The sequence below is a fragment of the Notothenia rossii genome (genome assembly GCF_949606895.1).
Source record: "Notothenia rossii genome assembly, chromosome: 9".
In the NCBI taxonomy this organism is placed as follows: Eukaryota; Metazoa; Chordata; class Actinopteri; order Perciformes; family Nototheniidae; genus Notothenia; species Notothenia rossii.
This window is the reverse complement of record NC_136907.1, coordinates 15,556,926-15,579,146: the sequence shown is the minus strand read 5'-3', so window position 1 is coordinate 15,579,146 and position 22,221 is coordinate 15,556,926. Positions and strand designations below refer to the sequence as shown.

The 22,221-nt window shown below is 39.2% G+C and overlaps 1 protein-coding gene across 1 annotated transcript in view; it reads right to left on the bottom strand.

The window, feature by feature from the left end:
- The window catches only part of gabrb2b (gamma-aminobutyric acid type A receptor subunit beta2b), a 56,700-nt gene extending 47,223 nt beyond the window's left edge, over nucleotides 1-9,477 (bottom strand). The window contains exons 1-3 of the mRNA XM_079647537.1: nucleotides 9,055-9,477; nucleotides 8,806-8,903; nucleotides 8,065-8,132 (exon numbers count right to left, since the gene is read on the bottom strand). Coding sequence (XP_079503663.1) covers nucleotides 8,065-8,132; nucleotides 8,806-8,903; nucleotides 9,055-9,137 — 249 coding nt within the window. The 5' untranslated portion in view covers nucleotides 9,138-9,477. The remainder of the gene's footprint in view (nucleotides 1-8,064; nucleotides 8,133-8,805; nucleotides 8,904-9,054) is intronic.
- Between the last annotated feature and the right edge of the window lie 12,744 nt (nucleotides 9,478-22,221).

The window sequence follows — 22,221 nt, the reverse complement described above, 5'->3', positions numbered from 1 at the left end:
CTGTCAATTTCACACGCTCGGCCTACCGCCAAGAAAACAAGAGGCTACTGTTTAACAGTTAGACCTACAGCTGCATGCCTGGTAGCTGAACATCCATCCCATCATTCACTGTCACAGATAACAGTGAATCAGATGCCTTACTAGCAGGCTTGTTTGACCTGGGGGAATTGATTACAAGCCTTCCTTCTCCAGACATTTAGAGCTGGTTGATTAATTGTACAATAAGTAGTGTCTATACAAATAATAATGACTTAAGTAGTACATCTTTGTTAGTTGTGTGTGTGTGTGTGTGTGTGTGTGTGTGTGTGTGTGTGTGTGTGTGTGTGTGTGTGTGTGTGTGTGTGTGTGTGTGTGTGTGTGTGTGTGTGTGTGTGTGTGAATAGTGTATGTCACATCATTTATCAAACTTAGATTTTGTGTGTAATGTTCAAAAGATATCCAAATTGACACATACCACAATACGATGCCGCAGGGTCCTTAATATGGCTTAATGGAGTGAGCTTTAAAGGTTATACAGAAAGGTTTGCAATGAAATACCCCCCAAGAGAGGGGAGTAGTATAACTGCTGTTTTCCATCTTTACATTCTATGTTGTGTTCCTCATTTCAGGAAATTATCTAAACATTTGGAAAAATGTATCCATGCTAGCGGCTGTATACGTTTATAATAGGTGAAGTGGGGTTGGAAGTGCAGTGACAGTAACAACTAGTAGCTCACGTTTACCCTGTTTACTACATTTGTGAAATGATCATGAAGATATGCATCACATTTAAATATTAACCTGTAAATAACCAGTCACTGGATTCATACAAAAATGTTGCCCTGCTTGTGTCACTAAAAAAGTCGGAAGATAATAAATAACTAAACGTGGATGGATAAATAATGTGTTGGAAAAGCGAACCCGATCCAGGGAAATGAACATAGAACAAAGAGAGTGTTACAAGGCTATTCACTGTGCTGAAACATAAAGTACATTTAAAAATAATTCACCTAGTGAAAAGCCGCATTTTTGGCAAACTGCAGAAACCTGTTGTGCAGACTACTGATGACATTTAAGAGATATCTGCAGTGAGAACAATAAGACTGGCTGCCTAGCACTTCAGTCACCATTTTCCCAGACATCTTTGTACACAGCTTATGAGATTTTGACTGCGCAAAAACCTGAGGTAATCTTGTCACGCCGACAGTTGCTCCATCTACCTCTCCTCCCTCCTCTGCCTCTTGTTCCTCCTCACTATGCCATGTTTTCTTCTCACCTCTTTCAGATGTGCCATTCGTCAGACGCCCAACAGCTGTTGCTCCTGAGTTTTCCAAGTCCTGCACAACTCTTTTGTAAGCCACCTGCTCACCCAGTCGAACATCATCTGTACTTAACCCCAGCATATAGAGGATAACTCACAGTTAGCCTCTGCCAGGATGTCTATGTTGTCTTATCGGTTTAAATGTGTACATTGTTTCACTTTCAATATGTAGGATTTGTTTGACATATCTGATTGACTTTGTTTCCAACTGTTAGCCCATTTGTTGATTGAGTAAAAACAACTTGAGTATGCCGGTTCCAATTATTGTACTCACATGTTTTTATATGTTAAACTGACATCCAAGTCCCAGCAGTAAAATAACAAAAACACAAATTGGACAAAACAGAGAAATAAATGTTGTTACCTGAACTCGCAGTGGCAGAGATAGATCTCCTCTCACTGACTTATGACAGTGGACTATAAGCAACTCTAGTGCTATAGTTGTATATCTATCTTTATTTTGCTGGTGCTCTTTATAAAAGCATGTAAAAACATCTCCCTTCCTTCATGTTGGTATCATCATGATCACCGACATCATCATAGGCACCACTTTCATCATCATTTAAATTGAGTTCATTGGTTCTGCTGATGAGTAAAAACCTACCCATATGTTATGTATTGTCACTAGTGATATAAAAAACCTCATTCCAGTATACAAACAACCCACTTAATGTCTATGCTTTAACGGCATTCAAGCGGCACACAATGTAATCTAAATGGATTACTAAAACTCTATAGGGAGACAAATCTAAATCTATCTAAACCTACCAGCATGAATAATGCAAATGTGGGGATGGTTTGTTCCAGCACTCCACTCACACAATTCAGTCAATCCTCAGTCACTCCTTCCAACATCCCTCGTGACTTTCCCCTACAAGCTAGCTTTTTGGTATTCTGATTTAATGTATGTAGCCGCTGTGTATGTTCTTTTTTTTTTAAGAATCACTTGATAGGTTGAGCAGGTTTTTGCAAATCTCTTTAGGAAGGCAAGAGGCTACTTAAATAAAGTGGTGTAAAAAATGAAACAGAAAGTGAAACAGTGCGTGGGCTGAAAACAGTTTTGCCACCTCAGAGGCGCAGAGCAACACTGCCTTGTAAATAACTGAGACAGACACAATGTTCCCTATAAAAACGAATTGCATTGGTCAATAGGTGGTGTATCAGACATTATATTAGTTTTACTGACCTTCAAGGCAGATGGGAGTTAAAGTCATCAGTAAACATCTTTGTATGAGGCAGTGAGTTGTTAAGGGAATGAAATACATTGGAAGCTTTCAATTAGTTTAGGAAACAGAAGGGAAAAAAACAGGTTTCCCACCATAGCCTTCCAAATATACTACTGTATGTTGTTCAGGAATAACTATATAATTGGGGGGTCTTCGTTGTCTAAAAGGTTACGAATTATCTATAGAGAATACAAAGAGGCCAGAAGGGACTTGCTAAATTAAATGCATTCAGAATAGATTGATTAAATACAGTATTAAAGCTGTAATAATCAAATGTTTTATCTTGGCAATATGTCAAACAGCAACATGTAATGAAGAAGGGGTTGTTTATAATTATGAAAAGACCAATAATTATCATCCAACTCTTCACTATCCCTTAGCTAACATGGAATTCAAGCATTTTTCAGATGATTGTTTTTGTTGGGTTCTTCACCTCTCTCTATCCCTGTTTCCAGCAGTAGCAGAAGCAGCCAAAAGCTCTTGATGAATTCCCAAACAAGGCTAAAGGAGTAAATATTGGATTTGAATCAATTGGGTGTCAAAAAAAAGACTCCAGATGAATGCTAATGTTGCTTTGTGCCTGACGAATGTGTATTAGGGCACAGTTTGCCAACACATTTGCCATAGTGTCCTTGTAGGTGATAATAAATGGTGTTTTCAGGTTGTTCCGCTGCCCACAAGGGGCCAAAACAGGAACAGGAGCTTGGTGATAAGTCTAGGTTGTCTTTTAAGGGACATCGATGAACCATCTATCCTAAGCAGTGAAAATTAATCAATACTGTTATCATTAGAGCCTGGCTTTCCTTTTACATTATATTTGCTCCAGCTCTCTCCATTAGATCATCATGTCAAATCCTTGCTGAACCGTGGCTGACTTTGTCTTTGCTCTGGGTATTACGTAATTCGAGAAGCTACTTTCCTTGAGGCTACGTTAACATACTAGTTTATAAAGAAGCACTTGACTTGAGAATAGCGAGGCATCAGGACTGAGGATGCGTGCGTACATGAGAGACAGAGAGTAAGTGTACACCCTCACTAGAGACATTCTAAGTGTACAAGTATGTTCATGTCTGTCCAGCATGGTAGCAGGCTTTATATAGACAGTTCCTATAAAGGAGACACTGCAGCAGTCCCTCCAAAGGACTTCAGTAACTTCATCTTTTAATGTAGCAGTTGTGAGGAATGTAATTACTCAAAATTGGAATAGTATCATTGAAAGTTGTATATTTCTAAGTGCTCCACGATACCAAAACCAACTGTGTACAGCTCTGTGGATAACAATAGCCTCTTAAACTGTACATGTCTATTTAATGCTTCATCAAACATGTTTACATCTAGTAACTAAGGTCAATACCTATCATTATACAGTTGCCAGATTCAAATATTGCGTGAAGATATTTTTTATATTTTTTCAGTTCGTTATGCCATAGGACAAGACTTGGATATATTTATTTCTCCCATAATTAGAATGCGTCTCAGTGTGTGAATCTTCACACGTTGCCTCCACACTTTCATTAGTTACCATGCAACCATCATGGAGCAGGAGTTAGGGATAATTTCAGTACCGACAAAGACTGCAGTGATCAACCTTTAGTGCATACCTTTGGTGAAACCTTGTCTGATAAAAAGTTTGTGTGCCATGAAAGAGACAATAATGTGCCTTTAAAATGAATAATTTCATCATCCATTTAACAATTGGTACCATTTACATTACATTGAATTGATCAAGGGGCAGTTTCACTAAGTGTTTTCGTTATTAACTGGTCAATGAATGTTTTATATGGTGCTGTGGAAATCTATTTAAATCATACCAATTGTACTTGTTTGGGTAATGTCTACTGCTCATCGATTTAGAATCCTGCCCACCTCAGCAATAGACTTTTGAAGGCTCCTGTGAAATAGATCTAACCACAATGCAGACTTAATATCATTTCAAAGCTCTCAGGTCGGGATGAGATATTACGCAATCCTATATAAGTGCTTCCCAATTTTCCTTTCCTTGTATGATCAAATAGGAAGCCCTCGCCTTCCAGCCAACATCCATTACAATGTAAACATTTTTGTGATATATAGTATAGGCGTAGTTATCAGTGAGATTCTATGCTTTTATAGCAGACACACCAAATGTTCTGCTAAAGTGTGGAGATAAGTGTGTAGAGAAATCCAGGGGCTCTGAGTTTCACAGTTTTTTTCTCCAACAATCAATAAGCCCCTCTCAACCTTTATGTGCATCAATAATGGTATTTCTGCCTTTTGGAGGAGGATAGGAGTATTTCTTCCTCTGTCAAAACGGTTGGCTTAGGATTCAAGTGCTCAGGAGCTCAACCAAAGGCAAACATTGAAGAGTAAATGGCATTGGAGAAAGTGCACAAAAGACAATTTCTGGAAAGAAGGGAAATAGAAGAATCATGCAATCCGTCTACATGCCTCCTGTACATGTATTCCAATTTTCCTTTGCCTCATGGATAAATGAAGGCACGCTATGCCACTTGCCTTGGGTTGAATGTTTAACATGACATTGGTATTCAGTGTGAGTGTCCATCTCTGTATGTCCAGCTCTGAGTCATGCAGAATGAACTCTCAGTAGCACTAGGTACATGACCTTCTCTCCAACACCAGCAATGCTTCTGGCTCTCCACATGGTGACTTGTTAATGTCAGGGAGCTCTCTATCTCTCTGTCACATACATATAGAGGTGAAATATTTGACTCCGAGGTCTTACACAGTCATATCCGATCCCTTTTCTTCCTCGAAGGCTTGGGACTTTGGCCCTGACACCCAGGAACCAGTGACCTTTCAGGGGGACGTAATGAACACCAGCCAGAGCGTCCTCATTACATCTCTGGCTCCAGGCCTAAGTGACATGCAATGTAGTTTTTAGACAATGTCTATGACTCACTCATGCCAGCTATTGGTGCACATGTTTTGCCTTAGAACATAAAAAGTCACTGGTTGCTACATTGTTGCAGAGACTCATCTTTAACTCGGAAATGTTATGATGGGGTTTTGGAACAAGGCCCTACATGCTTAAGTCTAGGTTGTGAATTTGGACAACATGAGATCTGCTTACATGACAAATACTGGAGAGGACTTCACGTCCTCCAGGCCACTCACGCTTGAAGGCTTGCATACTTAGTTTGGTGACTCATCTAAAGCGAGCTAGAGGCCTGTGTTGTTTCTAAATGAGTTTCTGCTCTGTGACATTGGTAACAAAGTAAAACAGATGGTCTAAGACAAACCGCTATGCAGGTCCTTATTTTAATGGCCCCTCTGGAAAAATCAAATATATGCACTTTGTTATCACACATTCATGTCTCCACTTTTAATGCAAGGCCTTTAGCAGAGAGCAGTGTCGGTCCAAGAAGAGTATATTGTTAATACACACCAAAGAGTCCTGCTGTGGCATAATGGCTAATAGGACACTGTTGGATACATCCTTCAGTGACATATATCTCTCCATTATGCTCAACCCTGTTCCTCATCTGCTCTCTAAAGAAAGCACGCAGGGTGGTTTATCCCGGCACCAAAATAAGTGGCAGACAGAGAGCCAGATGGGGGAGAGGAAATGGAAGAAAAGAAAGTGCTTCTACACCAGCTGCTATCCTGAAAAGTGGTTACATTTATAGGAAGGGGAGCAGATCAAAGATGCTGAAACCATTACGCACACATGTGGCCTCTTCTATTGATGAGGTTCCAATGGGTCAGGTGGTAATGACCCCCCTTTCACATTAGAGGGTGTTTAGTGGGCGAGAGCTGAAAAATAAATGGGATGATCAAAGACGCTCTGCAGCACCCGGCTTTGTGTTGGGATAGAGAGTAGGATTTTTTTGTTTGGAAATGTGTGTGGGTGTTTGAATATAAGCCCTGACGCACTTCTGGGTAGGAGTAATAAAGGATATACTCTTCACTAAGTTCTTCTCTGGAGGTAGTAGCCCTAAGAAGATGATAGCAGTAGACAAAACAATAAACAAGGCACAACCAACTTTGGACTGTCATTTTGGCTCAGTTCTACGACATATATTTTTTGACCTCTTTCCTCAGTGTCTTTTTAAATATTTTTCTTTGCCAAATGCAATCAAAAACAATAAATAACCTAACAAACTAAATGTATTTGTTGCCTGTATAAATCATAGCAACATCTATAGAAAGAGCTATATATCAATTGTATGAAACTGTCTTTTATGCATTAGCTGATGAGGACGTGGATACAAATAGCATATTACATAATGCTTTGCTATTTACATCCTGGTAATGCATCCTGTGTCCACACTAACAATATGCATACTGTGCTTGCAGGCACTCCATCACATTCATAAACACAACGTTAGGCAGCTTTCAAGCTCTTGCATTGGTTACACAGGGAAAACATGCCTTAATTAAAGATTCAAGGCCGCTGTGGAGGACTCTGCAGACCTGCATTGTGTGTATGTGTGCTCGTGTGTGCATGTATATGCCCTAACGTTGTGCTGGTCTTCTGGGTAAATACATGCAAATGGCAATGGCATCATCTGTTCTCTCATCTCATCTCTACACATCATCATAGTTTACAAGAGCACAAAGATAACATGAGCAACAGCCTTTGGGTGCTGCTGCCAAAAATATTACAGCGTGTAACCATTCCCTGAGATCACAACATGACTCATTTCACAGCTAGTTACACCAAAACAACTGCAACAGCAGGACATAAATGTGCAAAATGTAAAAAAGTTGTAAATTAAAACAGTAGAGGTCAACCACAGGAAGAGCAAAATAAAATGACAACATATCTATCAACATCTCATGAATATTATTTCATAAATATCCATTTTTGCTCACCTCGTCAACTGTATTATTTGTGTCAAAAGTGACCTTCCATGATGATAAAATACAGCCTTGAGTTTCTGTTAACTAAAGTGCAGTTCTAACATCTCATCACTAGGAGGTGCAATTGTATGAAGCAAAACTTAATCTCCACTTCTAATATCCCCAGCTCTCAAGTTCCTACACTGTCACAATTTATTGTTTAACATTATAAACCAGACATTATAACGTAAAATACAAAAAAATATAGTATCAAGCAATGTGTAAGTGTTAATAATTGCAATGGTTGAGAATGGGCTTATACTATAACTTTCCCTATAAAATAGTGGTGGTGGATTGAATTTGTATTCCCTCAAATAATGGATTTTATGGAGTCAGTGATGCCTGGCTTAGTGCATGCTCAGCGAATTGAGCAGTAATCAGCATATACAATCAACAAAAATAAATCAGCTATGTCAGTCAATTTATTTCAAAACCCCAGAAGGTCTGAATCCATGCCATCAACCCAAAACAAATCAACCCAAAACAATTCGACCATTGCCTTCAAGTTTTCAAGCCCACATGTTAGATGCTAGTGATGGGGCGAAAATACACATTTACACAGAACTGCATTAAGAGGGGGTTTCCCCAGTGGTTTGTTTGGGTATTCCCCAACTAGGTTTATGCTTAGCAGGGATCATTAGTCCAGAAGAGTCCCACATGTTCATAGTGAAGGTGATCATATAATGCATTACTTACCATATTGACTTCTGACACCATGTCTATGCTGGCTATGTCTATATTCATTCCCACTCCAACGGGAGGACCTAGGACAGATCAAAACAACGGTAAGCAACAGAGATATTGTACATCAGGTCCATCCTGTATGCTACACTGACATGTCTCTCACAATCAAACAATATCTACGGGATGAAAACACAGATTAACAATTGTGAGTTTAGCTGTTGTCAGCCGGATAATAGTTCATAGTGTTCATTTCGGGTAAAATAAGACGTGCTGAGCTGCGGCGGAAGTGTGGGAAATTCAGCTAAAAGTTGTTGACATTCAATACCTAGCCTTAAACGTGCTTCCGTCGCAGTTAACACCTGGGTTGAAACACGAATGTAAACAATGGTTGGACAAATGTGTTTACAATTCCTACAGGGGTGCACTGGGTGTTGACAGCCACCTTTTTAATGGAGTGATTTTCATTCAAATACATGAGCTGGTGTAGCCTATTTTATCGTCCACCCTTCAACGCCACTCGTGTGTTTTTTCTATTATGTCGCTACTCTGGGTTGTTTAGTCACATTTTCCATTTTTCGTATCATATAATATCATAGACTCTGTTAGGAGTTGATAAGAAATGTGTCTTTATTTTCGGAAATTGCAGAGATAATCGAGTTATCCGTAATTACAGTGGCTAGTTAAACACTGCTATTATACAGGCTGACAAGGCGCAAACTCGAAGAGAGTTGGAAATAATACGAGTTCATTTACCTCCAAAATCTGGCCTCAATCGTATATCATATCCTTTCAACAGTCTATCCACTGTTTCTTTAACCACAGACATATTGCTAGGTTCATTGGCACCGGCACTATGGAAGAAAAGAGAGAGAAAAGGTGCACAGCAGGTTGATAAGCGAGACATTCTTAGACCTTAAAGTGTCCAAGTATATACCATGCCGTCTGAAACACAGGCACACTTAGAAAAAAATGAGTGGAGAATCCTCCGACCCTCTCACTTACCTTTGAGCGCACATCACGGTCAATAGGATAGGGAACAACCAGACGTAACAAAACCTAATTCTTCTTATTCTGAACACTGCCATAGTTTTGTTTTGTCTATTTTTCTTTTAGTGAAGACAGACGAGGTCCAACTTATTCTTGCCAGTGCAGTAATTCCAATGCTGGGCGCATGCGTATTCCCGACCACAACATCAAGAAGCAGCGCTGCTGCTGCCGGTGGTAGTGGCAGATGTAGTACCCAGCCACGGAGGAAATTTAAAGGAGAACCAAGAATACAAGTTACTCAGGGGCACATGGGGGTCTCCCTGGTTTCTTTACAAAACGATGTGGTGGTTTAAGAAGCAGTGACAATCACCGGAAAGTTGGTGGTTCGAATTCACGGGGGCGAAATGGAAATGTGGGTGGGGTTGTGTCTCTCCGTTCGCTCTTTAGACGCCCGTCTGCCAAGTCATCTAGCTGTCCCTGAGCAAGGCACTTAACCCTGCTGTTCCACGAGAGCTGCCCGGGGGTTCCCTTCTGAAATCTGGATTTGATATATTTAAGTGCAGCCTACATGTATAATTATTTGATCACTGAGCAGACAGACACCAGAATAATTGAACTTAACTTTAGTTTTAAAAATCAATTTTCAATTTTCAAGCTAAATGTTTCCTTCCATAAGGTGGAATGCAAACATGACACAGAAATGAGGCTGATACAGGCCGTAGTGTCTATTATTAGGCTTTACATCTGCATGTATCATGTGTTCTTTGGAAAATACTAATAGTCAGTGACAACACCCTCCGTGCGTGGGTGTGAACATGCACGTGTGGTATGATGCCGAACAAGGGAGTTAAGCTGTTCTTGTAGTTTTTCTAAGTAGGCTACTGTCAGGCGAGTCCCACAGTGGAGCGGAGGGAACAGAACATATTCACAGTTTGCTCTCTCCTTCCATAAACAGAAAAAAAACTAACAAAAAAAACCTCACTATGAGTTAGTGACTCTGTCCATGGTGCTACAATGTGTGAATTCCGCCTCTCTCTGCCTCTGTCCAGTGTGCTGAATGTGCTTGCCTCTCTCTCTATTGCTTTTCTCTCCATACAAAAGGGGGTTTCCGTGCTAGAAATGAATCCCTCCACCAACAGTTGCTCACGCATCGATTTCCAAGCACTAGGGCCTCTGAAGAAAACGAGAAACGTGGCTTAATACTCTTAGCGACGCAGTGCCAATGCAGTGCCTCGGGGTTGGAAGCGGGATGCATGAACTAAGCACTGAAGCCTGCACTCAGCACATCTCGCAGCCATGCACGCACTGGTGAGCAGGACGTGCACCACTATGTAAACTCAGACACGAATCGTCATGGATATGCTGGGAATCCAGAGGCGGATGCTGGAGCAGTGAGCCCTGTGTAGGAGACCTACAACGGCTCCTGAGAGAGGAGGGGGACAGAAGGTATCCTATCAGGAAGATGTAAAAATGTACTCAACTGTAAAAACACAGGACAACATAATGACTGTCAATCATTTGATTCTACTTATTTACAAAAATAATTGTCTGTGTTTTACATACAAAATCAAATAGAATATTGCAACACATTTGACCTGAAGGGGGAGCTGTAAAATGTAAAAAAATAAATAATTGGTTATAATCAATATTCTATTTTGAGGCCCATTGCACAAATTTGAAATATTATCTACAGTGGTCGAGACTAGATTTTTTGAAAAAGATTATTTGGCATCTGCATTTTGGGCTTAGGATTCACGTTTTTGGTGGTCAAGTATGTCAAAGAATCCAATAATACAGTATATGTGAATGTATTTATTATATATTGCATTCCATTAGTATGTGTGTTGCATCGCCAGAATGTCCCGCCTATGTAGATCTTTTGTGTGTGACTGAGTTATTTGAGAACTTGAGTATTTATTATAAATTAATTAGGTAATTACAAACCAAAATGGGTAAGTTCTATCATTTTTCTTGCAGATGTCTTGTTAACAATAAAAAGTTATTTTTGGTAACTGTTCAAATCAGTTCATATGACACACATTTTAAATTACCATGCCTCTTGACTGAACAATAAGATATCTTCTTGATACATTTCCCGCTTCTATCTTCTATTCTAGACAACGCAAACTTCATACAATGTGCAGACAGAGGAAAGTTGTACATCAGAGTTAGTATTGTGTTAGTATTGTGCAGTGGCGCTATAGTTAGCCTCTGGGAGGAACAGCAATAATTATAGTGTATTCCATCATGAATGGCACTCTTGACATTTGCTATATCTTTTCCTGAAAAAGGCCTGCACTAGAATTCCCAATTACGTTACAAACAATATGAATGGACACATTTTAGTGACTGTCATGGAAAGCAAGACAACATATGTGATGTACAAAGTTTGGTTTTGATGCATTTGAAGGTCATTATGAACATCCACTAAGGCATTGCAATTGTGACCTCTTTTAGCATTTGAGAGCTCACTAAAATTCATCAGAGGGCGAACAGATGGTGGAACCATAGAGCGCTTCGCCTATCACAATATTGTGAATACCATTTTTTTTATTGTAACCCTTCAATGTCAGTGGGTGGATGTTCAGTACTGAGGCAGGCAAAGAAGTACTCTAATCTGCCATGTGGTTTTTAATGCCTGATTTACTGAATTGTTTAAACATTCCAAAAAGAGTCCTAGGTCACCTCTTTTATCTCTATCCATTTCTGTTTTTATTTTTGCACTAACAGAGAGTATAGTGACCAACTTTTCTGAGTGCCTTAATACAAAACCATCCATTTTTAGGTGGTTGTGTGCTGATGAATAAAAAAGGATGTCCACAACATCGGGTACAAAAGGTTTTTGGGTTAGTTTTATGTAAGTAAATGGGTTTGTCTTGGCAAGATGAGCAACATGAACATGTCTCTTCTGCCCTATGTGTGTTTGGTGTGTGTTTCTGTGTGTGTGCTAGTGAAGGAGAGTGCGTACTCTTTGCCTGAGTACACAGATAACACATCTCAGTCCATTGTCTGCCATAACATTGACTGTTTGGTTGCAATACATAACCAACATGACGAAAACCCTCAAATATTGGCTTAAAATGTCACAGAGTGATTAGTTGGGCATAACCGTTGATGTCATAAACTCTTTATTTTCACACATAAATACACATAAACACACTGTCAGGGTTTACCTTTGATGGACCAGTCTTTCCGCAGTCCAAACATTGTAAAAATGGAAATAATGTTGTACATACATTGTGAGTAATAGAAGAACAAAGACACACATAGCACATCATTTTACATTTTAGAACAAATAAGGCTTTTCTAAGGATTCTAATTAAGCATTGAGGCACTTTCTATGATTTTGTTGCTCTAGGATTTACGTGTTTTGATTATATTTATGTTATTTGATTATATATGTATTTTAAAAAAAAAGGGAAAACAGGTATCAGATTCATATTTATTATTATGTGAAGTTTATCCATGTTGTGAGGCTAATATTCAATTTCTTCCCAGGACATGACTAATTCATGAATTTCTCCTCAATTAAATTGTGCTAAAGCTGTAATAAACCTAACCAAATATTTGCGAACTAATAGAGTCAAAGCTATCATCTTTTATTTATTTACATAATTCGACAATATCCAGAGGGAGGAAGGTAAGGGAAGAGAATGGATTACTACACAGTGCTTAATACACCTCTACAGCTCGTAGTCTTACTGTGGAGTTTGCGCCTGGTCTGTTCTCAGCAGGTAGCACTTCCCTTGGATCGTCTGTCTGATATCCATCCAACCCCACAGAGATGGAGGGGCAATATGCCAAAGCACATGGCCAAAATAAGGAAGCATCATTTCACCCACTTACTCTCATAGCTGTGCCTTTTATATGGCCTTCAACAGTGTAAAGATACAATACATATTCAGGTATGTGTGCGTGCATTTACCATTCTATTTGGCTTAAAAATCATGAAGATGCATTTAATGTTTGATGTAAGTAATAATCTTAACTTAGATACATAGTATAATCAAATTCAATTTGCCAGCCATAACGAGCGTTTGTACTGTGCCTTTCTCTTTAATTAAAACACCTCTCTGTATTTCTCTTTTAGGTGTCGCAATTACAGCATTGACATTGCTGATTAGCGCTACTTAACACAGCAGGAAGGCTCTATTAGAGGCTTATGGAAGATTTAAATGATAGCCTTTTCATTATTGACAAGAGGAAGATTTAAGTCTTTGAGAGACAAAATATACTCAGAAAATAAAATCAAGAAAAGTGTAGGGTAATTAAAGCAGCTAGGAAATTACTGGTCTTCATTATTTATATTCTTTTGTTAAGGCATCTTTTCCAGGGCAGGAAATACAATTAACCACATACCTACAGTCATGTAGTATTGGAGGTAATATAGACTGTGTTTCTCTTTTGCAATTTTAACGATTGGTCTGGTTGGGATTTGTATAATATGCAGTTGATTACAAAGCAATATATTTTCCAACGATATAGCAAGCATAAAGTAGTCAAAAAAGCAAGTACAGTATATAAGAGTACAGTATGGGTATCTCAAAATTGTACTCGAACGACAACTATAGTTTAATGCATGTTTGCATTACGAGCCCCCAGTTGTTATGACCGGCCTGTTGGCCACAACAGGAAAACAAAGGGAGATGTTCAAAGGTTCCAAAAACCACGGCACTTTATTGATTAACATTCCAGAGCAACACCAAGAACAGGAGAGGACGAGGGGAAAGGATCAGAGCGAGAGTCCTTCTGCAGCCGGCTTGCAGAGAGTCAGGACCGCCCTGTGATTCTGGGCAGCTGGGCTTAAATAGCACCTCGGCTCCGGCCAGGTGTCCCCGATCACGCTGATTGGCCTCTTCAGCTCCACCCCATCGCAGGACCTGCAACACACCTGCACACAGGCTCTGGGGCCGTCACAGTTTAGTAAGTTATATTGCTCATAACATAATAATCAATGAAGTTATTGCTATTCTGAAATCTCAGGATGTTGTGACATTTCTAAAATGGGTTATATTCGGCAATAAACAAGCTGAGAGTTTAGCCAGATAAGCAAAACCAGTTGTTCTCAACTGGGGGTCGGGCTAATGTAAGAGAGTTGTGACTCTTCGGATTCCTCAATGGTTTTCTCCTAAACAGAAGTTGACTGACTTGATTTGGAAAAAAGACAAATAGCGATATGCAGTGAGTTGGTCACCGCAAAGCAAAACAGTAACTGTCTATTGTATCCAGCCTGTTTATAACCTGTCTGATTGTCACCTAGGTGGACCAATTTATTTTGTTGCATTTCGAGCCATAACTTTTGGCAGCTGATGTAATAACCCTAGGCCTCTTTCACACATGCACCACCACCTTAAAAGTATTTATATATTACCAGGAAGAGCTGTATCTTTGAATCATCCGGATATCAACCTGACTTTAATTTGCCCGCTCCCTAGTACAATGATGAGCCCATGTGTAAATTAAGCCATTCATTCTCGGGCAGAATTCAATGTTTTGCAAGTGGACACGTTAATTACATGACTATTGCATCTTTGCACAAAGACGCCAACAACAATCGAACTTGAAAGACGGCAAGTTTCAGAATCTTTTTTCTGACAATTGACACGGAAATAATTGGCTTCAGACTTTTTCCTGCATCCAGGCTGTGAGAATCTCACTCTAACTGGCAATAGTTATAACCTTGTCACCAAACCCCACAAAACAGTTGTTGGCCACAATACTACCTACAATGTTTATGATCGATCCATCCATATTCACCTTAACCTATTGGCTAAAGAGCCCATCGACATAGACTCAAAATATCCCTTGATGTGTCCTGAACTGCAGGGATTTCAAACACACCCTGGGGGCTGTTGTTGGCCAAGATCTTCACCTGTCCCTAGTAAAATGTCATGTAGTGGTTTCGACCTGAAGATAAGCAGGACAAACGAAGTCCATCAGCCAACATGTATGCCTCATTACCCTCCATCTACCAGAGGAGGCGACACCTGCTACCTTCTCAAGGTTGAGGTGTCCTTCCCCACCTAGTACCCACCAAAACAGAAGATAGTTGGCTGATTCCTTGCCTCTCTCGTCATCTCTCTCTCTCTCACTCCTATTTCACTCTGCCCCTGACAGACGTTGGTTAACACTGCCAGAACTGCTGACAGCTGTCCAGGGTGAGTGTCAGCTTTAGCCACAGTTGGAACGGTTGGAAAGATGGAGGGCGAGATGGAAGGAGGGAAGCATAGGATTATTTGAGTACCTCTGCCAAAAGCCCCTCTTTTGGTGTCCTGGCGTCAGAAGTGATGGTTTAGATGATGACACAGGATGGCAAAACAGCAGTTGGCCTCTAGTGTCGCCGTTTCACCATGCCACCTGCAGATTACAAAGATCAAGAGCTACTGTGACACAGTAAGGCCAACACATGACACTGAAAGTCGGGCTATAAATTCAACATGGCATATCAGCTATTCAAATAAAGGAGAACATTTATGTAGATAGGACCAAACTATTCACTGGAAATTAAGAAAAACTCAATATTAATAATATTTTCTTTCCTGCTGTCTTACCAGCCCCATTATGAAGTGAATACAACCATTACAAACATATATTGAAAGGCTGCATGTATAAAAGTTACCCATGTTTTTACATTTATCTCCAACCCTAGTTAAAACCCAATTAGATATAGGTTTAAAATTAGATTTAGGGACTAGTTATGGATTTCTTTTCTTCAGAAATAACTACTTAAAGTTCCAATCCCTTCAATTATGAAGGTCAGTGTATTGAAACTTTGACAGAAAACAAGCTGCTTTGACCAGGTCAATCTTAATCGGATCAAATCAGTTTGAAAACACAGTTTTGCAAAGTTGCCAGAACAATCTCTGCAGGCTAGCTGACTTTAACTTGACATTGATTATTTGTCCATAGCTGCCACTGGTAACCATAGTGACTGAATATCTGCATAAGAAGGAATATGAAATGCACAGCAAAGAATGAAGCCTCAACTAAATTATTTGAATGTTTGTCATAAAAATTATAATAGAAAAAAACATTGATCTCAAAAGATGTTTGGCTTCTCTGTTGAATGCCATGGTGGTTTATTGTTTATTGTGTAAACATTTGCAGAGATTTTCATATGGAAAAAGTTTTCTATTTATACAACTGTCTTGATTTTAGAAATTATAAAGGGATATGCCATTTTGATGGCAGGGATTCAATCATCAATCATTATTTTATAACACAGATACATCAAATGTTCTTTGTTAAAGTGAAGACCAAACTAAGTTACTGGCTGCACAGTTTGAATGTATGTGATTGCAGTTAATGTTTTTGAAAAAAGGCAACAGTGTTAAGACACAAATATTAATAGTTTAAAAGAACTTCTCTTCCTTAACAAAATGGAAATGGAAATGTTTACTTACTAACTTTTTGGTGGACTCTCGGAACCACCAACAGACCTGCACTCTGGGATCTTAATGCCCTGAGCAATAGGAGATTAAAAGATCCTGTAGGTAGGATGGTCCCTGAACATTGAGCGCTTTGTATGTGAGTAAAAGTATTTTAAAATCAATCCTGGACTTAACTGGTAGCCAGTGCAATGCTGCTAAAACAGGAGTGATGTGGTCCACCGTCTTTGTTCCTGTTAAAACCTGTGCTGCAGCATTTTGTATTAATTTAAGGGTATTTAATGATGAGTTTGGACAGCCTGACAAAAGGGAATTGCAATAATCCAGCCTGGAGATGATAAAAGCATGGATTAGTGTTTTTGCATTGTTGTGATTTAGGATGTGCCTGATTTGCAATATTCCGTAGATAGAAGTAGGCAGTCCTTGAAATTTGCTTTATATGGGATTTAAAAGACAAATCCTCGTCAAAGATAACACCAATATTTTTTTACAGTGGTGCAGGAGGTCAAGGTAATACCATCCGAAGAAATTATGTTGTTGGATAGTTTGTTCCGAAGGTGCTGGGGGCGAAGTATAATGACCACTGTTTTCTCAGAGTTTAATAATAAAAATGTGCAGGTCATCCATGTCTTTATATCTGTGAGGCATTCTTGCAGTTTAACTAATGGAAATTGTTCATCTGGTTTAATTGATAGATACAATTGTGTATCATCTGCATAACAATGAAAATGTATGGAGTTATTCCTTATGATATTGCCCAATGGTAGCATACGTATATACGTATGAAGAACAGGATGGGTCCAAGTACAGACCCTTGCGGTACTCCATGACTGACTGTAGTTTGTAATGTAATATAACACACACAAACACACACATACTATAGATGCGTCCCCCCCCTTTATGTGCCCATCCCCCCATGTAAATCACACACAAACACACACAGAACAATTTGATACATTTCCCGCTCTTATGTGCCCATCCCCCCACATGGATCACACCTGGCACACACAATACATGTTCAGTGTCTATTCTTTGTTTTATTATAGTTGTTCATATATACCAGTAGTCTTACAGTTGAAAAGGGTGTTAAATGAAATGTGGTGATGATTAATGGGTTTTGTGTTAATGTAATAGCAGTTTAACCTCTTAAGCACGGCGGTCCCCCCTGTGGACCCCCCCCCCCACAGTTTTTTTTCGAGACTGTGTCTCAGGGCTACTTAACATTTATGAAACTATTAATGTGTAGCACCAGATTAACGGGAAGAATCTCAGCTAACTGAAGATATGAACCATTTTTACCAAAACAAAAAACAAGGGTAATACCAAGCCTCTGAATTAGCACTAAGTGAAAAAATGCTAATGCACTTTAGCACATAATTCAAAATAAAGATACCCTTATTACTTATTGAAACTGCACATACAATATATCCGATTAAAGCTGAGACTCGACAGATTATTTAAGTATAGTATCATCACTAAGCGATCCGATCTCGCGACAGGGGAAGCAAACACAGATATCACAACAGTACCTTTACGGAGCTTTTACGGGAGATCGTCTCACCGTAGCTGTCAATCTGATCAAAAGAAGTGTTCAATGGCATTAAAACGAAAAAAAACGCGGCTGAATCGGTCGATCCATAGGTTAATAATGTATCTGTGCCTTTTAAGCAATTGTTTATAATCCATAATTCCATTTTTATGTAAAAATCGGAGCAGAAAAGTTAGCTGCTAATGGTAGCCACCAGAGTGGCTGCAGCCTCCGGTTTTGGCTACGCGGCCAGAGATAGGTAAAATCCACCCAAATTACCCCAGAAGTGTTTTTTTTTTGCTAAATCTCTCTAAAAAGGTCAAATGTCACTTGTTTTGCATCAATCTTGATACAGGGTACTTATTATATGTTGTACTTTGGATTCCTAAAGCTTTTAGTCTACTAACCCATCATCCAAGGGTAGTTTCACTATAAGTAAAAAATAATATTTGGACGGACACTATAATTTACAGTTTTTTACTATGTTCAATCTGAATTTTCTTTAAAATAAAAAACATCTATATTGATTCTGACTTTTCTACATCCAACTCACAGGTTTATCATTACTTTGAGAGAAAAGATTATTAATTTAACCCTTTTAGAAGGGAAGATATGGTCATTTGTTCTGGGAATGTTATTTTCGGGCCTGAGACCTGAGAAACAGGCTCAGTGCTTAACAGGTTAAACAGGACCAGTCAAAATTGACCGCGAAGACAATAGGAGGGTTAAGTAACACATCCCTCAGCAGAACACATCTATCTCCAACCTTAAAACCCAATCATATGTTTGATATGAGTTTACATTTTTTTGACTCCTAATCTTTAAGTGCATTGTGATTGTTTTTGAAAACTTGGGTTTTACCGTCTTTGTGTAATTCACTGGGGGCTGTTGGCCGAGTTCAATGCTGCTTAAATTTCTCTGCCAATTCTTGTTCCTAACTTTTTTTGTCTGATGTGTACAGGTCAGCTGAGGCAGTAGGAAACAACGTTTTCTTACATTTTCTTGCAGTTACAAGAATCAGTTACCATAGAAATGGTCACATATGTGTTTTATATATACAGTTTTTTCATATGCAATTTATTTTTTCATTTGCTTAACTTATATATAAATATATACAGCATAAGATATTGCATTTACAGAAAGATGTGCCCCAAGTGTTGTGCTGAAAGTCTGCCATTTTGTGAAAAGATCAGTTATCATATGCATAACATTTACATTTCAATAGCAAATAGAAAGCCTGAGGCAATTAAGTTCATGAATTGAATTGTTGTGTTTTATTGCTGCATTCTTTTCCTCTCTCTGTACTGTGGGCTGTTGGCACCTGTTCATTGGGAGTATTTTGGCTGCACTCAGTTGAAAGTTCATTCGAGGCAGTGAGGACAACTATTTTCTTAAAATCAACATTTATTTTATCTTTCTATGATATGGTTTGGTCACCATGGAAACTGCAGTGAAAAAAATAAATCCCAGCGTCGAATCAACTGGAGGTGGTGCAGCACATCATGTCTGAGGTTTTTTTTAAGCTGATGTGGATGTGTGGCTATGGGGGAGGGATGCAGGCTATAGCCAAAGTGAGTCCAAAAGTTTTCAAAGAAGGTGTTCACTGAAGCTGAAGCAGCAAACACAAACTGCAAATTATACGACCACTTACCAACCCTCCTATCATCTACAAAACATAACCTAAGCTATACATTTAAGTGGGAATCTCAAACATCATCATTTATTTTCTAACCCCTGGACTTTCAACCACTACCTAACCATGACCTCAAAAGTAAACCCAAATTAAGTCCTAACCCTTAAGCTTTATTACCTCAAAGTATGGACAGAATGGACAACATTCTAACTTTACCCTAACCCTCATTCAATTCAATGTTAGAAGCAATGACCAGAAATTCTTCACCTTTCCTTTCTTGTGAACACATTTAGTTCTCAATAGTCTAGAAATACTCCCCACACACACACATTTCGCCACCCATGCTGAGCTTCTTGTACTGTAAGTGGTTACCATAGATACCACATGGTGAGGCTCATGAAGTACAGTGGGTCCATCTCACGTGGGAGCCATTGCTTATTTATAGAAGCACTGTGTGTGGTGTGGCCAGAAATTAGTTTAGACAATGCACTGTTTTGGGTAATAACAAGCAATGAAGTGCCATAGCGTGTTAGAGGTACTGTGCGCCACAAAGTACTAGTACCTCAGTAGTGACTTTTAAATGTCATTGTGTGTAGTACTTCAGTGTTATAATAATGATAAGTTGGATGTTTGAACTGTCCGTATTGCTGAAAGTACAATGAGGCATTGAAAATATTCAGATCTTTAGCAAAAGAGTTCTTCCCTTGTCCTCCATTTGCACAACATTTGAAGGACTTGAATAACGAGCACTGAACAAACAGCTTAGCCAAAAAACTTTTCAAGTTTTGCCATGTGAGAGCTCTTCTTCCTTTAAAAAGGTCAGCAAGTTTTGAAAAGTTACTTTCAATAATATGCAAGCTCTGCACCACACAGCGTGTTATGGGGAATCAAACACAGAGTACATATCATGACATGTTTAATTAAATCCTATTTTGTAGAATAATGAACTAATTAACAAACTCCTACTGAAGGCTTTTCTGTTCTCCTTCAAAACACGTTGGATTTGGAAGTATGTCTCCTTATCTTGCCGAAGTAATTGTATTCCCTAAACTGACATAATTGAATTGCTACCCACCCTGGCAAATGAGGTGTATTGTTCTCAAGGAATGAAGCATACCTAATTGCAATCCATCATAATCACTGTGCCTTTTTCATCTTAATTCACACCTAATTTTAATGCATGAATCAGTGATTATATTTTGTGGAAATATTTTCTATTACATAAAACACCTTGTACTATTGAACACCGTTCACTTGACACACGCTTTAAAAACTAATGACCAATTACTGAGAGGTATAATTTTGGCCCTACGGATTAGAGAATGGGATGTCAGAGAGGCTTGCTATGAAATTATGATTGTCAAATGATTCACCTGGGCTTATTATAAGCTATACTGACTTTCAGTTAGGAGGATTAATATCTGTTTCATATAATGAACTGCATTTATACCGCTCCTAATTGATCCAGTCCAACCATCTGCTTCTCTACTCTGAAGCACTTATGTTTCTGGCTGGGTGCCTGACGGAGCACACTTGCCTCAAGACTTCGTGTCCAGGAAGACAGTGATCCAGTCAGGAAGGCAGGCATTACATTTTAATAGCTGTCTCTAAGTCAGTCAGTCTTCCGGCCATTTACGAGATGCATATAGTGTCTCAGCACACCCTTCTATCAATCGGCCATTTAGCCGGCCAGTCAGACCATCAACCAGCCATCAAGCCTGCACAGTAAGGAAAAATAATCACCGCACAAATACACGAGAGTGCACTTATATACAAAAGTTGATTGAGGCCAATCATCTCTAATCTAAAGAATATTGCGTGGTTGCAGAACCCTTTTAGTCTCTACTGAATGCATGTGCTAATTATTTGTGAACACAGACTGCAATTGTTATAATGTGACATGCCTGAAAAGCAGAGATTATAAATGACCGCTTGGGTGTATCCATATAATTTGTAAAGATGCTATATAGAGGTGGATTAAAGAGCAATGACTCTTGTCCGTGTCACGTGAGTGTGTGTGTGTGTGTGTGTGTGTGTGTGTGTGTGTGTGTGTGTGTGTGTGTGTGTGTGTGTGTGTGTGTGTGTGTGTGTGTGTGTGTGTGTGTGTGTGTGTGTGTGTGTGTGTGTGTGTGTGTGTGTGTGTGTGTGTGTGTGTGTGTGTGTGTGTGTGTGTGTGTGTGTGATGTACACTATACACATGGTTCTCTGCTAGCTTGTGATGTTAGAAGCCACTGCATAGCATGCTAAGCAAATTTGCACGAATGAGGCAAATAATAATTTCACTCTTGTCCAGGCTCATCCACAACCTCATCTAGTGGCAGCAGAATGAATCAGGTCAGAAAGCCTTTCATGGGCAGTGCGCTGTGGTTGGTCAGATGAGCTGACCTCACAGATAAGATCAAGTTGATCAAGGCATTAGGGTCAGATTACTTTTTCTACCAGCAAGCCAACAGAGTAACTGAAATGCAACTTGGTCACAAATCATACAAGATTCATTCTCAATTGCAACTACAAATGTTACTTCTCCAGTATGAATACATATGACTACCGGTTCTCTTGCGCCTTGCTTCTTCTATGTTTACCATTACTGCTATTCTGCTTTTTCCACTCCTAATAATGCTTTTTCTTCTATT